The sequence below is a fragment of the Nothoprocta perdicaria genome, unplaced genomic scaffold (assembly GCF_003342845.1).
Source record: "Nothoprocta perdicaria isolate Ctin4 unplaced genomic scaffold, notPer1 scaffold_312, whole genome shotgun sequence".
NCBI classification, from domain to species: domain Eukaryota; kingdom Metazoa; phylum Chordata; class Aves; order Tinamiformes; family Tinamidae; genus Nothoprocta; species Nothoprocta perdicaria.
In genome coordinates this window covers 123098-141193 of record NW_020455547.1, presented here as the reverse complement: position 1 = coordinate 141193, position 18096 = coordinate 123098, and the positions used below count along the sequence as shown (strand labels likewise).

The window sequence follows — 18096 nt, the reverse complement described above, 5'->3', positions numbered from 1 at the left end:
GATGGTCCTGCATGACTTTTTCTTGCAGTTCAGAAGCCATTTAGAGATATCCCTTTGATTATGTCTGTGAGTGAGGATTTGGCATACAAACTTACTTATTGGAGTCTCAGTTGTTGAGTCTGCCTCTTTTCTACTTAACGCACCAAAGGCCTGAGAATACTCTGTGCATTTTTTGGTTGAGCGTTAACAAGAGCAGCCTTGTTAAGCATCTTTATTTGGTTATTTTGTCCGTATACATGTTATAATTTATAAAGTAATAATGAGATCTTATAGGCGTTTTTTAGTATTAAAATAGATAAATGGAGAGAGGGATTGTTGTTAACATTATTTAGCTAAATTTAATATTTTTGATGAAAGACAAATTAAGGCCAGGCTTTTTATCAGATGAAAAAAATAATATTCCAAATTAAAAAAAAAAAAAAGGGAAAACCAAATAACTAGAATCAACATAAATATGAATTCTTTAGGACAGCATAAATATGGAATTTATGCTTTAGGACAACATAAATATCAATGCTTTAGGAATGCTTAAGGACAGCAAAAGCAGGAATGATGTAGGATACTCTGAGTCTGGAATATTGAACTGGAGGATATCTCATGAGTTTATATTCCATACARCCTCTTTGCTTTGACTAAGTTTTGCTTAGTCTCTGTTTTTGCTTTACTCTTTGCATTGTCTTTGTTTTGCCTCTATTTGCCTCTCTCTTTAGTGTATTCTGAACATCCTTTATAAAAGCTAGGAAATACCTTGCAAAGACATATGATTATAAGTAAATAAGTAGCCTAGTGGTGTCTTTACATCTAATAAAACAGCTTTGTGGGGTACTAAACTGAGTTTGAAACCATGGTAAATAACAGACAAAACCCAATTAAATGCTCTGTYACTTTTTAAAGCAAGTGTGAAGAGGAAGGAAAATACATCTGGTAGCTGATCTTCGGCATGGTTTGTAATTTACATTATAGACTAGACTTGAATTCTTTATCTGGTGCTAATACAAATTACTTATCTTACTCAACTATAAAAGCGTTAGTGGTATGTTAWTTTATACAGTAGAATGCTTACTGCTTTCTAAATAAAGAAAAATGAGAAACAGTAATTTTGACTTCAATATGGGTTTTTTTTGTCATTGCTGTGCTGATTCTATTAGGAAAAAATCTTTTTTTAAACAAGTATGATATTTTTGGAGATACAGATGATGGCTTCTGCACAGAATAAGAACTTTGTTCTGAAGTTATTGTTCTTARTATTAACATGCTCTTCATAGTTGATTGCACACATGTGATAATGCTTCTTTTAAGGTTTAGTTCTTTATTGCTCTATTCGTCTTGAATTTACATTCCATCAGTAACTGGTTTGTTGGACACCCACAGAGAACTCCTGATACCCAATACTATGAAGATTGGGAACAAATGTAAAAATCTTGTGTCAGTCAAATGACCCGTGAAAAATCACAAACTGATGGAAATATTTAGATTCTTTTGTAGCACTTCCTTTCTGAGATGTTGCTGGTATTTTGTGTCTGTTTCAGGAAATTCTAGGAAGAAGCTCATGTGTTCAGTGTGCAATAAGAGATGTTCCTCAGCCACAAATCTCCAAGAACATCGAAAGGTCAGTAGGATGAAGGCTAACACAGCAAACTTTCATTTGGCTAAGATGTAAGACTGTAGTGTCTAGGTCACTTGAAAGTTGATGTAGTGCTAAACTTGGGGTAATCACTTTAATGATTACAAAACCAGTGTCTTTTACTATGTGAATTTATTGATCTAATCAYAATTATTTGTCAGAAATGTTCCTATAATTTTAGGGTGTCATTTACTAAATATAAAAATGGTTTTATATTATTTCTGCATTCCCGTGCTAAACCAAGGTTACCATCTGTTCTTGCATTGTTTAAAAGTGAGCAAAATGTAACAGTATGTTATATACTAATATGGTAATRCAGACAGTAATAGCCTTCATTTTATGTACAAATTCTATGTATAATTCATGAGTTTTCTGTTGCCGATGGGGGTCGGCAAGCCTTGTTTGCTAGCTGGACTGACCTGGGGTTGTCCTCACCCCAGGGCCCTGGAGCAYAGATATCACTACGGGGGATGCGGCAAAATGGCVWTTATTGYGCAGTTCAGTCTGCCTATATACTCCAGCTGAATGCGGAAACTCACCTACTGCCCAATCGGGAGACTAATTTCTACTTTTTGCCTTGTATGGCATGGGGTTATCAGTAAACTGCATAAATTAATTACGCTCCTAACTCCCGTGACATCGYGAGATCTTCCGAGCGCCATGCCCTAAGCTCTATGCCCTGTACTATACTATATCATCTACTTTCGCTAAGCTCTCTAACTTATTAAGCCCTAAAAACACAAAAACTCCTACAGTTTTCAATTATGTGCAGAATTATGACAGTCTTAATACTTTATGAAGTAGCAGTAGGTGTTATTTGCAATTTGGTGATGTAGTAGTATAGAAATTAGTTCCCTGAAAAAGAAAGTTTGTCTTCTTTCTTAGTTTGTACATAATCTTTTATAACTAGAACAGGAAGAGTTAATAGTTTAAAAAGCATGTATTAGAAATAAGTGGGTTCGTATAGAAATACAGATGGACTATGAATATGAGATTCTGAATCCATTATACCCAAAGGAAGTCCCTGCAAGATTAATTTGATAAATCACTAAAACCCAGGAGATCTGTTTTTACAAAAACCTACATTGTACTGTTTATCAGATTAACTGTGAGTCCTTAATAATGCCCTGGTTATAACCTGAATCCAGTGAGAATATAGATGATATCAGTTAAAACATGTTGTTGTGAACAGGATGGTGGGGCCCCTCCTTTTTCTTTTTTTTCCCCCTTGCTTGTAATAAAATGCATGTCGTAGTTAACAGGCCTGTGCATTGCTAATGCTCAAACCAAACTGTAACATATCTATTCTTGGATCATTACAGTTCTTAAATCATCAGTGACYCTAATGATGATCCCTGAAAATACAAATATGTCCATTTTATGAAAATTTTTGTTTTGTGGCAGAAGTTGCCATTCTGTGCAGACATTTGGACACAAATTAATAGCTTTTATTGTTGGCATTSATTGGTAAGGAGATTGAGCACTTGCGTTGAGGCCCCTTGAATGTTTTATACGTAAAACCTTAGCGCTTCTTCTTGCTTGGTTACTTCTTCAAATGATCCAGGAAATAGGTGTTCCAGATTCACAAATCTGCATCAGACAGTGAAGGGAGTTGCACATAGGACTCATGCTTTCTGGGTGTTTGAACTATTGTGCTTTGGGAGAGGGGAGGTGCTTTGAAGCAATCACCAGTGTCACCAGAAATATTTAGACTGGACGAGGAAAGACTAAGACAGGAATAGATGAAACATAAAGTGAAAAAAGAATCCAAAATTGTCAGTATGAAGAAATAAAACTAGGAAATAGGAAGGTATGATATATGAGATAACTAGAGGGAAAACTTGACATTTCCTTCAGAGTGTAACCTGGAACCTTCATATTATTTTTGGTGTAAAGTGGGGTGGGTTCCCTTTCCCCCCCCACCCCCCCCACTCTGCCTTAAATTTGTAAATATAAGCCCTTTTTTAGCCATTCACTTCTTAACTCTGCTGTCATCATCTGCCTATTAGTCTTTTCTACCTTTTTGATTTTACCGCACAAATATTTACTGGAATACTTTGCTTTTTTCTTTCTTTTTTTTTTTTTTTTTTTTTTTTCCTTTATGAGGATATTTTCAAGTAAATGTAGGGCTAGAAAGACTTCGGGACCTCAGGATGTTTTCTAGCCCATACTGTTTCACAAAGGGGAGTAAGCATATACTCAAATCATGCTAGATAAATGCTCTCTCATCTCGTAAAAAGTTCCAATGAAGAAAATTCTACGATTTTCATAGTTACCATTTTATTTCTGACTTCCAAGTTTAGTACCACTATGTTTTTTAAATATGCTTTTTAGGGTGTATTTCTGATGTCCCRCTTAAATTTTCTTTACAGCATGTTGAGTCTATAGCTCTTTGTCCTATTGCAGTGAATGTCAAGGGAAAAAATATCCACTGACTTCTCCATAACACATCAGTATTCTGTGTAGCTGTTATGAACTCCATTTGTCTTTCTAGACCGTACAAACACAGTTACCTCAACCTTACTTCATTGCATCTTTCTTTCCAAAGTTCTATTCCTTTTTCTAAGCATTTTCATCCCATAGATGATATAGACTATAGATCATATACATTTTCCTTCCTAGTTGATTTCCAAAACCGTTTTTTTATGCTGATGCGATCCTCTTCCTGCATGATGCCTGCGAAGCTTTAACAAGAATTGTGATGCTAGTCCACTGGCATCATTGCTTGTAATGGTGAGCAGGATTCTTCTGTCTATTCCCATATGTTCTCTTTTGCCTTTTCTTCCATCCTTTTATTCAGTAGMTATATTAAGCCATGATCTGGGGCTGATAAGTAATATGGAAGCATAATACAAACAGCAGCAGACACTGTTCAGAAAATGTTGTGCAGAAACTTATAGAAGATTGGGTAATAAAATGAAAGGGTTTGTTAYAAAAGCCCCCTTTCTGTACATTTGTTATCTCATACCAGAGAGTACCTGAAAATAATCGAGGTAGAGGAGAATTCTGATAGTATTTGGTTGCATAATTATGCCAGCTTCAAAATTTAAGTTAAAATCAAGATCCTTGGGAAAGATGGAGTAGTAGATTACTTATACATACAGAAGAAACTAATATGAAATGCACTTAGGTAAACATGATAAAGTGAATTATTTTCACTTGAGTTTGCCATYTGCTTCTGGTTAAATATTTGACTAAAAATGACTGTCAAAACTGCACAAGTGTGCAKAGGCTTTGGAAAATGACATAACCTCTCTTTGATTTATTTAAAATTGTAATTTGCTTTACAATTGGTATGGAAGTAGKAGCACAAATCATGGTGAAGCACAATTTGTGAGACAAAATTCTCATGGAGAAACTTTTTGGGGTTTTGTTTTCTTGTTATTTAGGTGGAGTCTCTAGTTGAGCATTTTTATTGTGGTTTCCACAAATATGTGTTACATTAGTATGCTAATAGCCTTTATACAAAATTTTTTTTGAGACATTGTTCACCAAGGTTATAGTAYGAGAGAAAATGCAGTATGTAGGAATATTGGTATAGCAACTGGCTAAGTAAGAATTAAAGTCTGTTAGAGAATTTCTGTGTGTGTAAGAAGTGTAATCTTGTTTGGGACACACATTAATTATCATTAAACACGCATTTTTCAGGTTCATGAGATCTTTGAATGTCAAGAATGTGACAAGAAATTTATTTCAGCTAATCAACTAAAGCGCCATATGATAACTCATTCAGGTAAAATATAGATTTGTCTGTATTATTTTTATGTAATGTATGTGCATATATATATATGTATGTATTTATATATGTATATTTATTTTATGACAACTGAATTTTTACCTGAATTATTTTCTTATAGACTGCTTGATGTGTTCTGCATTGTCTTGGGCTGTTCAAGCAAATTTCAGGTTCCAAGGAGAAACTATCCAAGTTACTGYTCTTAAGGCTTTAGGAAATCCAAATGTAATGCTGTGGTCTTCTTCCCAGTGTTGCTTTGTCAAGCTATTCTTTCCCAGTGGCTGGTGCAGGATGTGTCAGTTCTATGGGGATGGGGAAAAAGGTTGTTGTTTGGTTTATGGAGGAGGAGAAGGGCTAGTGAGTGAACCTGCATGTTAAAAATGAGAAGATGGGAACTGAGGTAAGGTGGTAACCAGAGAGATCTGTGATGAAAGGGGAAATATTTAGACTTTTTTTAGCACAGAGTTCCTGGTCAGAGAAAAGCAGCTCATATTCCACCGTTTCATAGGCCACACATRAATGTTTCATCGTGTTTGTCCTCTGCTAGAACAGGTCACCATGAACAGGAGTGACCTCTGTCTGCAGGTTTGGCACGAGGACGAAATAGACTTGTCCAAGATTTCTGATCGCTGGAATCTAGCATTTCAGTTGCGTTCACCAGTGGTTAGAAACATCAGCCAACACAATGACAGCACAAACATTGTCAAATACGTTAACATTTTAAAAAAAAAGTGCAGGATTTTACAGCTGCACAAGCTTGTAATTGAACTGTTTTCTTATTATCAATCCACACTGAAAAATTGTTTCTCATAACATAAGCTTTATCTCAGAGACTCTTAGCTTGCTTTTGACACTTTTGAAAGAGCATTAATGTAGTTAAATTGCAGTCACCAGTTGAAGCATAAAGGCTTTTTGTATARCAACTTTTGGTTTTGGAAGCTAATATGTATATTGTTAATTAAGTTTTAAAATATTTAAACTGTCATGCCCTCTTTCACATTTGTAATCTGGAAACAGGGTTTTCTTCTTTGAAGTCATTCTCTTTTGATTTAAGCTAATTAATCTGAATTTAGTTTTAGCAATGATTTTTGCAAAGAATGTGCCAATTTCTTGAGATACACCATGGCTCATCTTTTGTGAAGTGACTTAACTGTCTAACATAAAGGGCATTAGATGTCTTTCTAATTGGTTTAATCTTAATTGGGTTGACTTAGTTGCAGAAATCTCTCTGAGGAGATGACTGTCTCTGCCTTTCATCTTCTCCCCCTGTATAAACAGGAGATTAAATGTCCCCCACTCATTTTCTGCAGAAAAACGCCCCTACACCTGCGAGGTTTGCAATAAGTCCTTCAAACGACTTGATCAAGTGACTGCACACAAAATAATACACAGTGAAGATAAACCTTATAAATGCAAGCTTTGTGGAAAGGGATTTGCCCACAGAAATGTTTACAAGAATCACAAGAAGGTAAAGCACTCTGCTGTTGTTGTTTACAGGTCTGCCAGCCTCAGATTTGCATCTCTTTTTCCTTTAAATGGTTGATCATTAAGCTCTGGCATGCTTATAAACATGGGATTAAAGCTTTAGAAAATGCATTTGCTAGTGTTCTTTGTTATAATTAAAATCTCAGATGAACCTCTAAATGAATTCTGTTATTAAAAAAGCAAAATAGGCAAAAGCAACCCACAGTTTCTTTGCTAGAAGCATCACATAAATCCCAATTTTGATTTTAATTTTTTTTTTTTTAGTATTAGGTTATCAAATTATGTTTTAAGAGATCTAAAATGTCTTCCTTTTTTTTCTTTAAAAAAATACCATCTTTGAATAAAATTAAGTGTAGTCTTGTTGCAGTCATTCCTAATTGTTGGATTTACCAGGGACTGCTTTCAAACTGTACTGGGTTTGCATTGAGTAGTGTTAAATTACAACAGCATCAGAAGACACATCACTTGAGAAATATGCTCATGAAGCAACGCTCTGTTTCTGTGRATTTAAAGCCCAACTCACTGACATAATTTCTGTAATATTTGTCATTATTTTTAACCAGAAGTTACATTTTCAGTAGCAAAGCTGCATTGATGAYTGCTGTTTCAGAATTACAGGACTGCGGAAATGTTACCTGTCTGATATTTTGTGCAGTATTTGGAACTCTTTTGGTTTCCTTTTCCTGTTTTCCCCCTTCTTCTCTTCGATACAACCAACATATTCCTACTTAACAGATCTTACACAATGTGGCCAACTAGGAATTGTGCATAAAATCTTTGTACCATCTCTTGCACGTTGATCTATAGATCATGCGACAGTAATAATAATGCCTCAAGTAGGATGAAGCAGTGATGACTACAGAAAACAGAAAACACGCAGAAGCCTGTTCAAAGATGAGACTTGCTCCCATATATGCTGTGATTGTATCTTATGTGTTAGACTWTTAAAAACATGAGGCAAAATCTTGCAAATTGAGTATAGACTAATAATTGAAAATATCTAAAACATYATCTGAAAAGAGGCTTCTATTTCTTAAGTTAATAAATGTAAAGTGTTTCCATATGTTAATTTGCAGTTGATGGCTGATAGGGAGTTTTGGCTGACAATGGACTTGAGGATTAGGTGTGAATAATTGATAAACACTTTGACCCAATTCTATATTCAAAGCAGCAGTACCGTTAGCATAAGCAAGGAGGACTGCATGAAAAAGCCTTGCACTGTCTGACAAGAATCCCATTTGTTGGGAATAGTATTATAATTTAGACTGGTTTAACAAGTATTTACTTTTTGTCACAAGAATCATTTAAAGCATTTTGAATTGTTTTTTCCTGACACTATTTGCATGTAATACTGGCTGCGAATCAGCTCTGTCCTCTAATGGAAGAATTTTATTCCTATATTTATGTAAGCTTTACCAAAATTAACAGGGAATATTTGTTAGGTCTTTAATTTACAGTCTGAATGCACTGTGTTAGAGGGAAAGCTGGGGTTTTGTTTTGATTGTTTGTTAGTTAGTCTCCTCTTTCTGTGATTCCTTTAGGCAGGTAATTTAATCTTATTAAATGTCTTATATTTTATCTTATTTTGTGTTGTAAGTACCAGTAAAAATGAAATGTGGCTCCCACAACCCATGTTTTTACACATCTCTGAGGTTCAGCTTGTTGGGTCATTGGATGTTATTGGGCCATTTCAAAGGGACAGGAGGAGTTGAGGTTACCCCATTTGTTGCTCTCACTGGGAGATCGGCAGCGGCTTTCACTGTGAGTCTGCTTCTACACTTCCCCATGGAGCACTGTGTCAGGAACCCTACCTGAGCCCTTGGCTACCACCCCACTGCAGCTGGAGAGCTGCGAGGCAGGATCTGCTGGCTCTGCTGTGCTACCACTCTGAGGTGTGGGAGTCCTGCGCTGCTCTGCCTAGGAGCACCCATGAACTTGCTCTGGCACAAGCTTTTGGGGGTGTCAGTGCTAAAAACCTTTATGAAATGCAGAACTAGCTCAGGTATCTTGAAAAAGCTCAGGCTAAATGACTAAGTGATCAAAAGCGTGGTTCCATTTTTGTGACTAAGGTAGACAATAATATTTGAAGTTAAGAAGTATGCCTAGCGTTGGATTGTGCTGCAGATAAAACTAGTCAGCTAGTCAGCTTTCTTCTARGCTAGACTGATGAAAGTGCGTATTCAGTGCTATTTATTACACATTATTTCTATACAGGAGAGAACAGAGATTTTGTTCCATCTGCTCCTTTGTTGCTATGTGTATGGGATGCACTTAGAGAACAAAATATGACTGGTGAGCAGAAGTAGGTCAGCAGACACAGGGTTTTAAAGGGTTTACAGTAAATCTAGGGTTATCGGGTCCTGGGGAGCATAATGAATTGTAACAGTTGCATTCCCTGAGCTTTTCTCCTGGGAATGCTTGGATTTGAACTTCCAGAAATGCTTGTGGTAGGAAAAGGCTACCTTTAGATGTATCAGATGTTTTGGTCATGCTACTGTTCAAAAAGTGCACTGAATTCTTAAAAATTAGACATCACTAAACCTTGAAGCATTAGAGGAGTAGGATCTTTGTGGCATCACACTTCATGTATGGTTTTTTTGGATGCCAGGTGCTAATTCCTGTGCTGTTTCCAAATGAGTGTTTGAAATTCTGACCCTTTCAAATGAGTGTTTGAATTTCTGACCCTTGTGGATGTAGTCATTGAGTGCCTGATAGAAAATGCGAAAATTAAAAAAGAAAGTACTTGCTCTGTGTTCAGATATCTAAGTGGGATGTAAACATAGCAGAGTTTAAAGAAAAGATATGGTTATGGTTATATTTTTATAGGCAAATTGTACTGATATATTGTTGTTTTCTGCATAATGAATATGTCTTTGAAAATGTGTATTTCTGGAAGGATTTTTTGTTTGTTTTTACTGTTGTTTATGGTCTTATTGGCATTTTAACAGTAAAACAGTTCATTCAACAGTAGAGAACTGCTCTAGAAAAGACTGCAGTAAAAACATATGTTCTTGGTTTGTGCTTCATTTTCCATGTTCCAGTCTGGTGGAAAGGTCTGGTGAAGCAGTAACAGAATAAAAAATGTAACAATATTTTCTCAGTGTAAATAGAATGTTTCTCTTGCTGCTACACTTATAAAAGATTTCAGTACTGTGGCCAAACGTTTAATATAGTTCAAGACTAAGCCCACAACTGACTTAGAGAAAAGGCTTTGAATAGTATAGAAAAATGCCTAAAGCTTCTACTCAACTGTAGAACATCAAGCCACTGAAACTAACTGCGCTGTTGGCATTGCATACTGCTTGTGTCCCTCTGGGTCTTAAAATAGTGAATTCAGCTCACCTTTTCATTGCTTTCTTTGTGATTTAGATGCTACAAACTTTTGCATTGGCTGTTTTGTTTTATTTGAGTGAAATGCAGCTCTAGCGGGTGCCTTGCAGAAGGGTGGCTGCAGTCTGTTCTACAGAGTATCAAATTAAGAGCAGCCTGCTGCATCTGGCATGTTGCTGGTGGGACATGTTTCAAAGAATACGATTGGACATGTCATCACTGAAGTGTAGAGTAGTTCTTTGTTTATTACTATGTATATATTAAATATGTAGCATAAAACTTCCAACCTAGTTTGTGTGTGCACTGTGTACCTGCTATGAGATGCAGACATACCATCTAATCAAGCAGATTGCATGGACATTGTGTAACATTCTGTATAACATAGCATCTCTTTTAGCAGCTTCTCTAACATGCCCAGCTGACTTTAAAGATCTGATTTAAGTACAGCAAATACTCGCATGCTTTTGTAATCTGGATTTCTTAGATTAAATGTGCACTTAATAGCCCACCCCAAACTCATGTAACTGAATGTAGSGTTGTGAAAGGGTGTAATGATGGTGTTGATTCATGCATTACTGATGGGACATGGCTTGACAGCTGAAACTCTCAGGCCTGCTCTAATTGAATAGAAACCCTCTCTGATCTGGAGCCTATATGTGGTTCAAAGGAGCACAGTGTTAGAATTAATGCATTTATTTGAGGGATATTGCTCCTCCTTAAGATTTACATGGGTTTTTGAAATAGACCTAATGTAATGCTGGGTCATTCAAAAGAGTGGGAGATGCTTTGGGATATCTATGTGTGTACCCATAAATGTGGGTATGACTAGTTAAGCGTTTTGTCTCCTTAATGAACTTAATGAACAAATGCAGATGAATACTTGTATTTTGGTCAGAAGATTAAAAGAGCTGACAAGGGGATGCTAAAAAGGAATTCTGTATGAATTACCGTGCTGTTCAGAGCTGTCACTCRAGTGTTGAATGTTCTAAAAGAGGGCATTTTTGAAATAAGCAGCATGAATTTTGCGCTCGTGAAAGATGCCAGATTGACAGCCCTAGAGACTGAACCCTTCTATTTATCCACAGAACAGGTACAGCACAGACAGCAGCACTGCGAGCTTCCCCACAGTGTCTCGTCAATATGTCTCAACCCTGTTCTGGAGGAACCACCTATTGAGGTGAGAAGGTAGTTCAGTCTCTTCATGTCCTGTCAATCGTTGGCCTGACTGCTTAGACTGTCAAGCAGGGTGTCAACTAACACAAACTGCAATGTTAACCATGCGCTGGATTGAAATAGTTGGCACATTTGTGTAACATGTAGCATGCTCCATGCATTTGACAGCTGCTCCAGTTGCCTTTTTGCTCTAAATGACTCTGGCTGGGGCCAAGGAGCTGACTTTGACCTCTCTCTCTCCTGTTACAAGTACACTAATGTTTTGGTACTGTTTTGAGAGGACGTTTAGATTAAAATCAGTCTAAGTTCAAAATCAAGAGTTTCCATCTAACTAATTGTGCTGACTTCCCACAGCTCTTTTCTATTTTTCCTTCTACACAGTTTAAGGGATAAGCTATAAGTGTTTTATTGTATTATGAACTTTTCTACCTTTAACAGAAATAGTTTGTAAACTTGTATACAATGCTAATAATTACCTTTAGGCTACCAAAGCAACTAATTTACATAACCTTGTTATTAACGTGATCGTTACATACTGTAAAACACTGTCCCTCCCTTTCTCCTCTTGACAATACAGCTTTTACTTAAGGCCTTTGTAAGCTAATACAGAATTCATACACTGATGCTTTAAAAACTTTCTTTTCTTTGAAAGAGAGTAGAAATTGGGTAGATAACAAATTATAAAGATAAGTTTACTGTCTACAGTGGGATAATAATAATGCTATGAAAGGGAAAGTGCTTTGAAATTTATGGAAGTAGAAGTTGGATCTTCCCCAAGATCCAGAAATCTTCTTCAGCAACTGTGCAGCATGTTTGCAAGATTCATCTAAGCTTAGCTTTCTGTCTTATTTATGGCTTTGATGGGGCTGTTTGTCTGCTATGGTGAATTTTTTTACTGCAGCAAGCAAAAATYCCAATTCTGATGCTTCTGTTATTTATTTACTTTTTAATATATGAAGCCAAGCTGTGGATGTGTAAGACTAGTGTCATGATCTGAGAAATTTTATTTAAACTTTAAATTTCTCCCCTGAAATAACCAAGTTGGTTTTATCTTTAAACTCAGATGACAAAAATGCGAGGCTTTCTGGATAGACTTTTTTTTTTTTTTTTAGGCACTTGATAGTATTACTAAGTATTTAAAGCAAATATTAGTACTGATGAAACAATGGAACTGAACAAGCAGTTTTCTTGCTGGTTATTCTTTATTTTTGTTTCTATTTACCTACTCTCCGTGTAACACTTGTGAGATGATAAATAGAGTGCTTGCTTACATGATAAATATATTGCGTAGCTGCTATGCTGAGTTTCAGGGCTCCAGGTAAAGACAGAATTAGATATTTCGTATTGCTCTAATATCCCTTCCTGAATCCAGTTTGGAAAATTAGCTGTGATTACTGTATCAAGCACAGTTATTAATTTCCTTGATCCTCTCCTCTGACATGTTGTCTTTCATCTGCAGACCCATTCTGAAGAGAGACCGTTCCAGTGTGAAGAATGCAAGGCTTTGTTCMGAACCCCTTTCTCTCTACAAAGACATCTGCTAATTCATAACAGTAAGTGCTAACTCAGAGAGGAAAAAGAACTTTCTGAGTTCTCATATGTATGGCATCTTGCTCCAATATACCACTTGCTATGCTACAATAATATTAAAATTTTATCTCTGAACCCTGGGAGTTAGTTCACAGCAAAATTCAAACTTTGTCTTTAAATACACTTAATTGCAAATTTAGATTTTTCTGTAAAAAATCTAGTGATAATTTGAGATCTGTTGACAAGGGATTTCTTTGTGCACTAGCTGATAATATTGACATAATTTTAAAGAAGAATAAATGGAAGCAAAGACAACTAGGTGACTTGCTTAGTAGGTAATCTGTTTTACAGCTTGGAACTGATAATTTTTCTCCTAGGCCAGGTTGGCTTTATGATRGTCTTTCCCAGCAGCAGAATGAAAACAGCTGCCCAAAGGATTCCTATCCCTCTTTCGCTTGGGAGTAACTTGCTCCTGACATTCTATACTGTTTCCTAATTCAGTGTTWCCATGTTCTTCCTCCTTTAGAAGTTTTGGAGATGTGCTCTTTCCGCRCTTTTGGGTGGTAGTAGGATTTATTTTCTGTGGAAATGGGTCTGTCTTTGGTACTACAAGAGCCCTAAACCATCATCAACAATGTGAATGTCAACCTTTAAGATTTTTGAACTTATTCATTATCTGAAATATGAAAGGAGTCCATTGATTTTTTTTTTATTTTTTTTTTGTTCAGTGTGCCAGTGTTTCTGATGGATAAACAATTAGAGCGGAGTGTTTGCTTCTGCAGTTTCATGAATTTTATACTAAATTTTGTGAAATCTATATCCTACGATGAATTTAAAATATTAAAATACTTTTCAGTGTGTGTACCATGCATATATAAATGGACTTTTTCATTTGCAGAATATCCCAAACTAGTAACCAAACTGTCTTAACAGTAGTCTATTATAAAGCAGAATGTAGAACAAAAAGCTTATATGGTCCTGCTGCAACCCCTCATTTTCCTTTTGAGTAGTCCTTTTATAAAAGAAGTGTTGACAGAACACCAGCAAAGTGAAAGTCATTACAAGACTGAAGTGAAGAATAAACAGTTTTCAGGTCAAGACTGTCATTATAACAAGGCGCTCTGCTATTTCAAGGGCTTGTTTCAGGTGAAGAAATGAAGAGCTCTTCCCCTCGTGACCTAACTGAGACTGACAGGTTGTATTGCCRTGATAATGAGTTTCTCATATTTGGAATAACTCAGAACCTTGGCATTGTCATGCTGCAGCTGGATGATTGTTCCTCTCATAGAACTAAAATGCCAAATATTATGTATTTCYGTAAGAAAAAGAATAGAGAGGGAAAATAATGGCCAATTAGCATGAAATATTCCATAAAGCAAAGAAATATTTATAAAAATAATTTTTAAAAGATTCGGATTTTAGTTTACCTTGTTGAAGTAGTAGAAACTTGCACATTACCATACTGAAAATAGTAATGAATTCACTTGCAGTTAGCACAGTAGTCCCAAGACTACGATTGAAAAGATTCACTGAGCAGTTAGAAGCATTATCAGGGCTCAACTGCCACATAACAGCATACTAAAATGCATCGCCATTTATCCTGAAAATTCTTTTTCTTAATAGATTGGCTGAAGTTTTGTGGGAATAAGGCAATCTATACTCTAAATACCGTTAGTGTTGTCTAAGACAAAGCTGCTTCTATTCCAAAACAGAAAATAAATGAGAGATTTAAAGTTTTTTATTATTATGACTTATTATTTTTAAAATGGTTTGTTTGTAGGTTTGTAGATTGTAGGAGAGTGAAACCTTTCTTACAGGTTTGAGAATGGTAATGTGTTCTTGGTCTTTATATGGGCACTGTAAGCTTAACTTACATGTATTGCTTGTATAACATGCAATAAAATATGTTTTCCAGTGCCTGAGTGTGTAGCATCAGATGAGCTTTAACACAGAGCTTACAGAAATAATTTTCATTCACATTGGCCTTTGAACTGAACCAGGATGCGGACAGTTTCATCCTTCAATGAGCTGTATTGAGAAAATGAGTTTAGTTCTGTGTGTGTATACTTATACTGAAAAAAGTACCCTATTCTTACAGAAACTTTTGCCTTATTCATTTGGATCAGATCTCTGATGTGAAAAATGAGTGACAGAGGATAATTCATATAGTGCTTTTATAGTGTAATTTGTTGGAAAGTATTCTGGGATATGGTCACCTAATTTTCAGGTTATGTACAGATGTTTAACTTGTAATCTTAATCTGGTAACAGTTAGAAATGAATAGAATCTCCTCTGCATTTATAATAGTGATTAGGAGGCTCATTGTAGTAATTTCCCTCCAACCTCATCTGCCTTGCTTCTGTGTTTTTTTTCTTTCCGCTGAAAATACTGAAAAAATATTTGTGACTTTACACAATATATTGCTTCTGTTACATACATTGAAGTTTAAAACAACTGATAATATTAATCTTGACTCTTTCATAACCTTCAACTACATCACCATTGGCTGAACAATATACTGGTATATAAAGCTCTTAAATTTTATCTTTTTCATCYGAGTTTGCCTTTGCTGACATGAATGAGTTTACTCAAAGTCTACTTGCTTTCAGCCTTCTTTTAAATCCAGAGGGATACGTCTTATCGCTTAGTTTTCAGAAGATGAAAACTATTTTGTATTTTTTTTTGTGATTAGGTGTTGGAGAAATGTGCTTCTTTCTACTGGCAGCCATTTAAGATTCCATTTTATCTTTAGCTGTAGAGTTTAATTTCCCATATGTGATTTTGTCATGAGTTCCACTTTCATTTCCTAATAACTTTGTTTTCTACCTAATGTGAKGTTTGACATGATTGCCATAAAGACTATTATCTTTAAATCTCAATTTTTGTTTTTATAAGGTGAGAGGACCTTCAAGTGTGATCACTGTGATGCTACTTTCAAAAGAAAGGACACGTTAAATGTTCATATTCAAGTTGTACATGATGGTCATAAAAAATATAAATGTGATCTTTGTGCCAAAGCTTTTGTGACACCCTCTGTTCTAAAAAGCCATAAGAAAGTGAGTAGAATCATTCCATTTTCATTTTCTTTCCTTTTATGTCTGTAAGATTGTGACTGAAAATAAAATCCCCATATGCTTCTGTATTTCTGACTTTTCAATGGAAAACTGTAGTAGTACATAACACCCTAGCATGTTACAATAATAGAATTTTTGGTGGCACCCAGAATCTCTAGAGGGTAAATATGTCTAAGTCCTGTGCAGTACTCCAGCATCAGGCATGTAACAGATGGGACTTGCTGCCCTGCCCTTACACACATGCCTATATACCAAACTCCAGAATGGCAGCGGGGTCATCTTTAGAAGAAATGGCTTACAAATGAGATTTAAGTAGGTGTCAACAGGAAAAAAATGAGAGGAAAATAACTCAATTGGGAATAAATCAACTGCCACTAGATGCAGGCAGATATGAGAGTTTGTTGGAAAACATAATGTATGTATTTTTGGTCCTGTACTTCRTATATATCTGTAAAATAGCTCTGTGGAAACTGTGGTACTTCTTTCTGTAATGGTAAGGCACTCTGGTGTTAAAAGACTTGATATACATCTCATTATCAGTGTTGCATATGTAATCTGATTGTGGCATTTACTGCAAAATAGGTAGGATAAAATTATGTGATTTGTATTGGATGAAATCGCTGAAAATTTGCGTTTTGAGGGATTACTGTTTATCATACATCAGATGAGTGGGCAACTGTGTTTCATACCTGTGAGATGGTCAGAAATCATATGCACAGATCTCCATAGAGGTCTTTTAAAGCTCCAGCTCAGGTCCTGTTTTACAATGGAAAAAGCTAAAATAATTTTAAAAGAGTAAAACTCTTTCYACCATATTTAATTAAATAAATTGTAGGTTTATAATTATAATTATAAAAAATATAATCTTTTCAATAATAATCTAATTTATTAAGGTTAATTTCGTTAGGTAGCCAAATAACTGTTCATTGGTTTAGTCACTGCTGTAACAGAAATCGAATTGAAAAACAGACAGTTTATTCTTGCACTTATGAAAACACACAAAGACGGTAAGGTGAGTTGTAATAATAACTGTTCAGAAAATTGTAAACTGGTGATCTCAAAAGCCAGTTTATTTCACAGTTGTTAATAAGATCAGTTTAGAAACTTCAGAAATGAATTGAATAAACAGCTGTGGCTAATTAGAATTTCTGCCTGATGTGATTGAATAAAATACATAATGGCTGTTGGAGAGAATAATGGCTAATGTCAAGTGCCATTAATCCATTCTGTATTTCATTTCTTTAAAACTGTGCTGCTGGAACTTTCATTCCTGTCTTTCTGCACCCCATGTAGACTCACACAGGAGAAAAGGAGAAAATTTGCCCATATTGTGGACAGAAGTTTGCAAGCAATGGAACACTGAGAGTTCATATTCGAAGCCATACAGGTATAGTGATATTTATTGTGAAGAACAGAGATTTTTTTTCTGTGTATATAGAAAGGTAAAAAATCTACAAAATAGATTGGCCTAATGCACCGTCTTTTTCAGATATTTTCTGTGTAAAAAAGRTGGAAAAAAAAAGATGCTGATCAGTGATTTTGGAATTTAAAATAACAGTTAAAGCAGAAATAAAATGTTCTCTTTTTGTTCATATGAAAAATTTTGCTGTAAAGGCATCACTGGTTCTGTTTCTTCAATGGTCATGTAATTTCTCATTCCTATAGMATGTTAGAAGGAGATGATAGATTTTATGCCAGAAGATAAAAAGATGATCCACCTTAACAGTGATACTTCTGCTCTTTTTTTTTTTTCTTTTAAGAAAAAAAATTTGATCATTATTAACTCACTAGAGAAAGATAATCAGGTGCTGTCTTACAGCATTGATCCTAATAATTAATTTCCAAAAAAGAGAACACCACCCTAATCATGAGCTCTTATCTGGGCCTTTTCAGTTGTCAGTGAAATGAAGATAAGTTTGAATCTTTAACTATGAAGTTATTCATCTGTAGAGCTTCTGTGAAGTCTTGATACTCTAGTTTCATATTGATGTAACTTCTGCCTTTATCGCAGCCTGTATCTTRCCCAAATTAGAATGTTCTACTTTGAGTACACTTAAAATTAGATTTCTGTTGCAATAATCCTGTGGTAACCCAGATTTTAACACTGTTTCCTCGTCATGTAACATGTGAGTTTCTATAAACAC

The 18096-nt window shown here is 35.4% G+C and overlaps 1 protein-coding gene across 1 annotated transcript in view; it reads left to right on the top strand.

Annotated features, from left to right (window-relative positions):
- The window catches only part of PRDM5 (PR/SET domain 5), a 62614-nt gene that overhangs the window by 23278 nt on the left and 21240 nt on the right, over positions 1–18096 (top strand). The window contains exons 8-13 of the mRNA XM_026042726.1: positions 1530–1609; positions 5273–5357; positions 6671–6828; positions 12808–12901; positions 15774–15934; positions 17246–17339. Of these exons, the coding sequence (XP_025898511.1) occupies positions 1530–1609; positions 5273–5357; positions 6671–6828; positions 12808–12901; positions 15774–15934; positions 17246–17339 (672 nt within the window). The remainder of the gene's footprint in view (positions 1–1529; positions 1610–5272; positions 5358–6670; positions 6829–12807; positions 12902–15773; positions 15935–17245; positions 17340–18096) is intronic.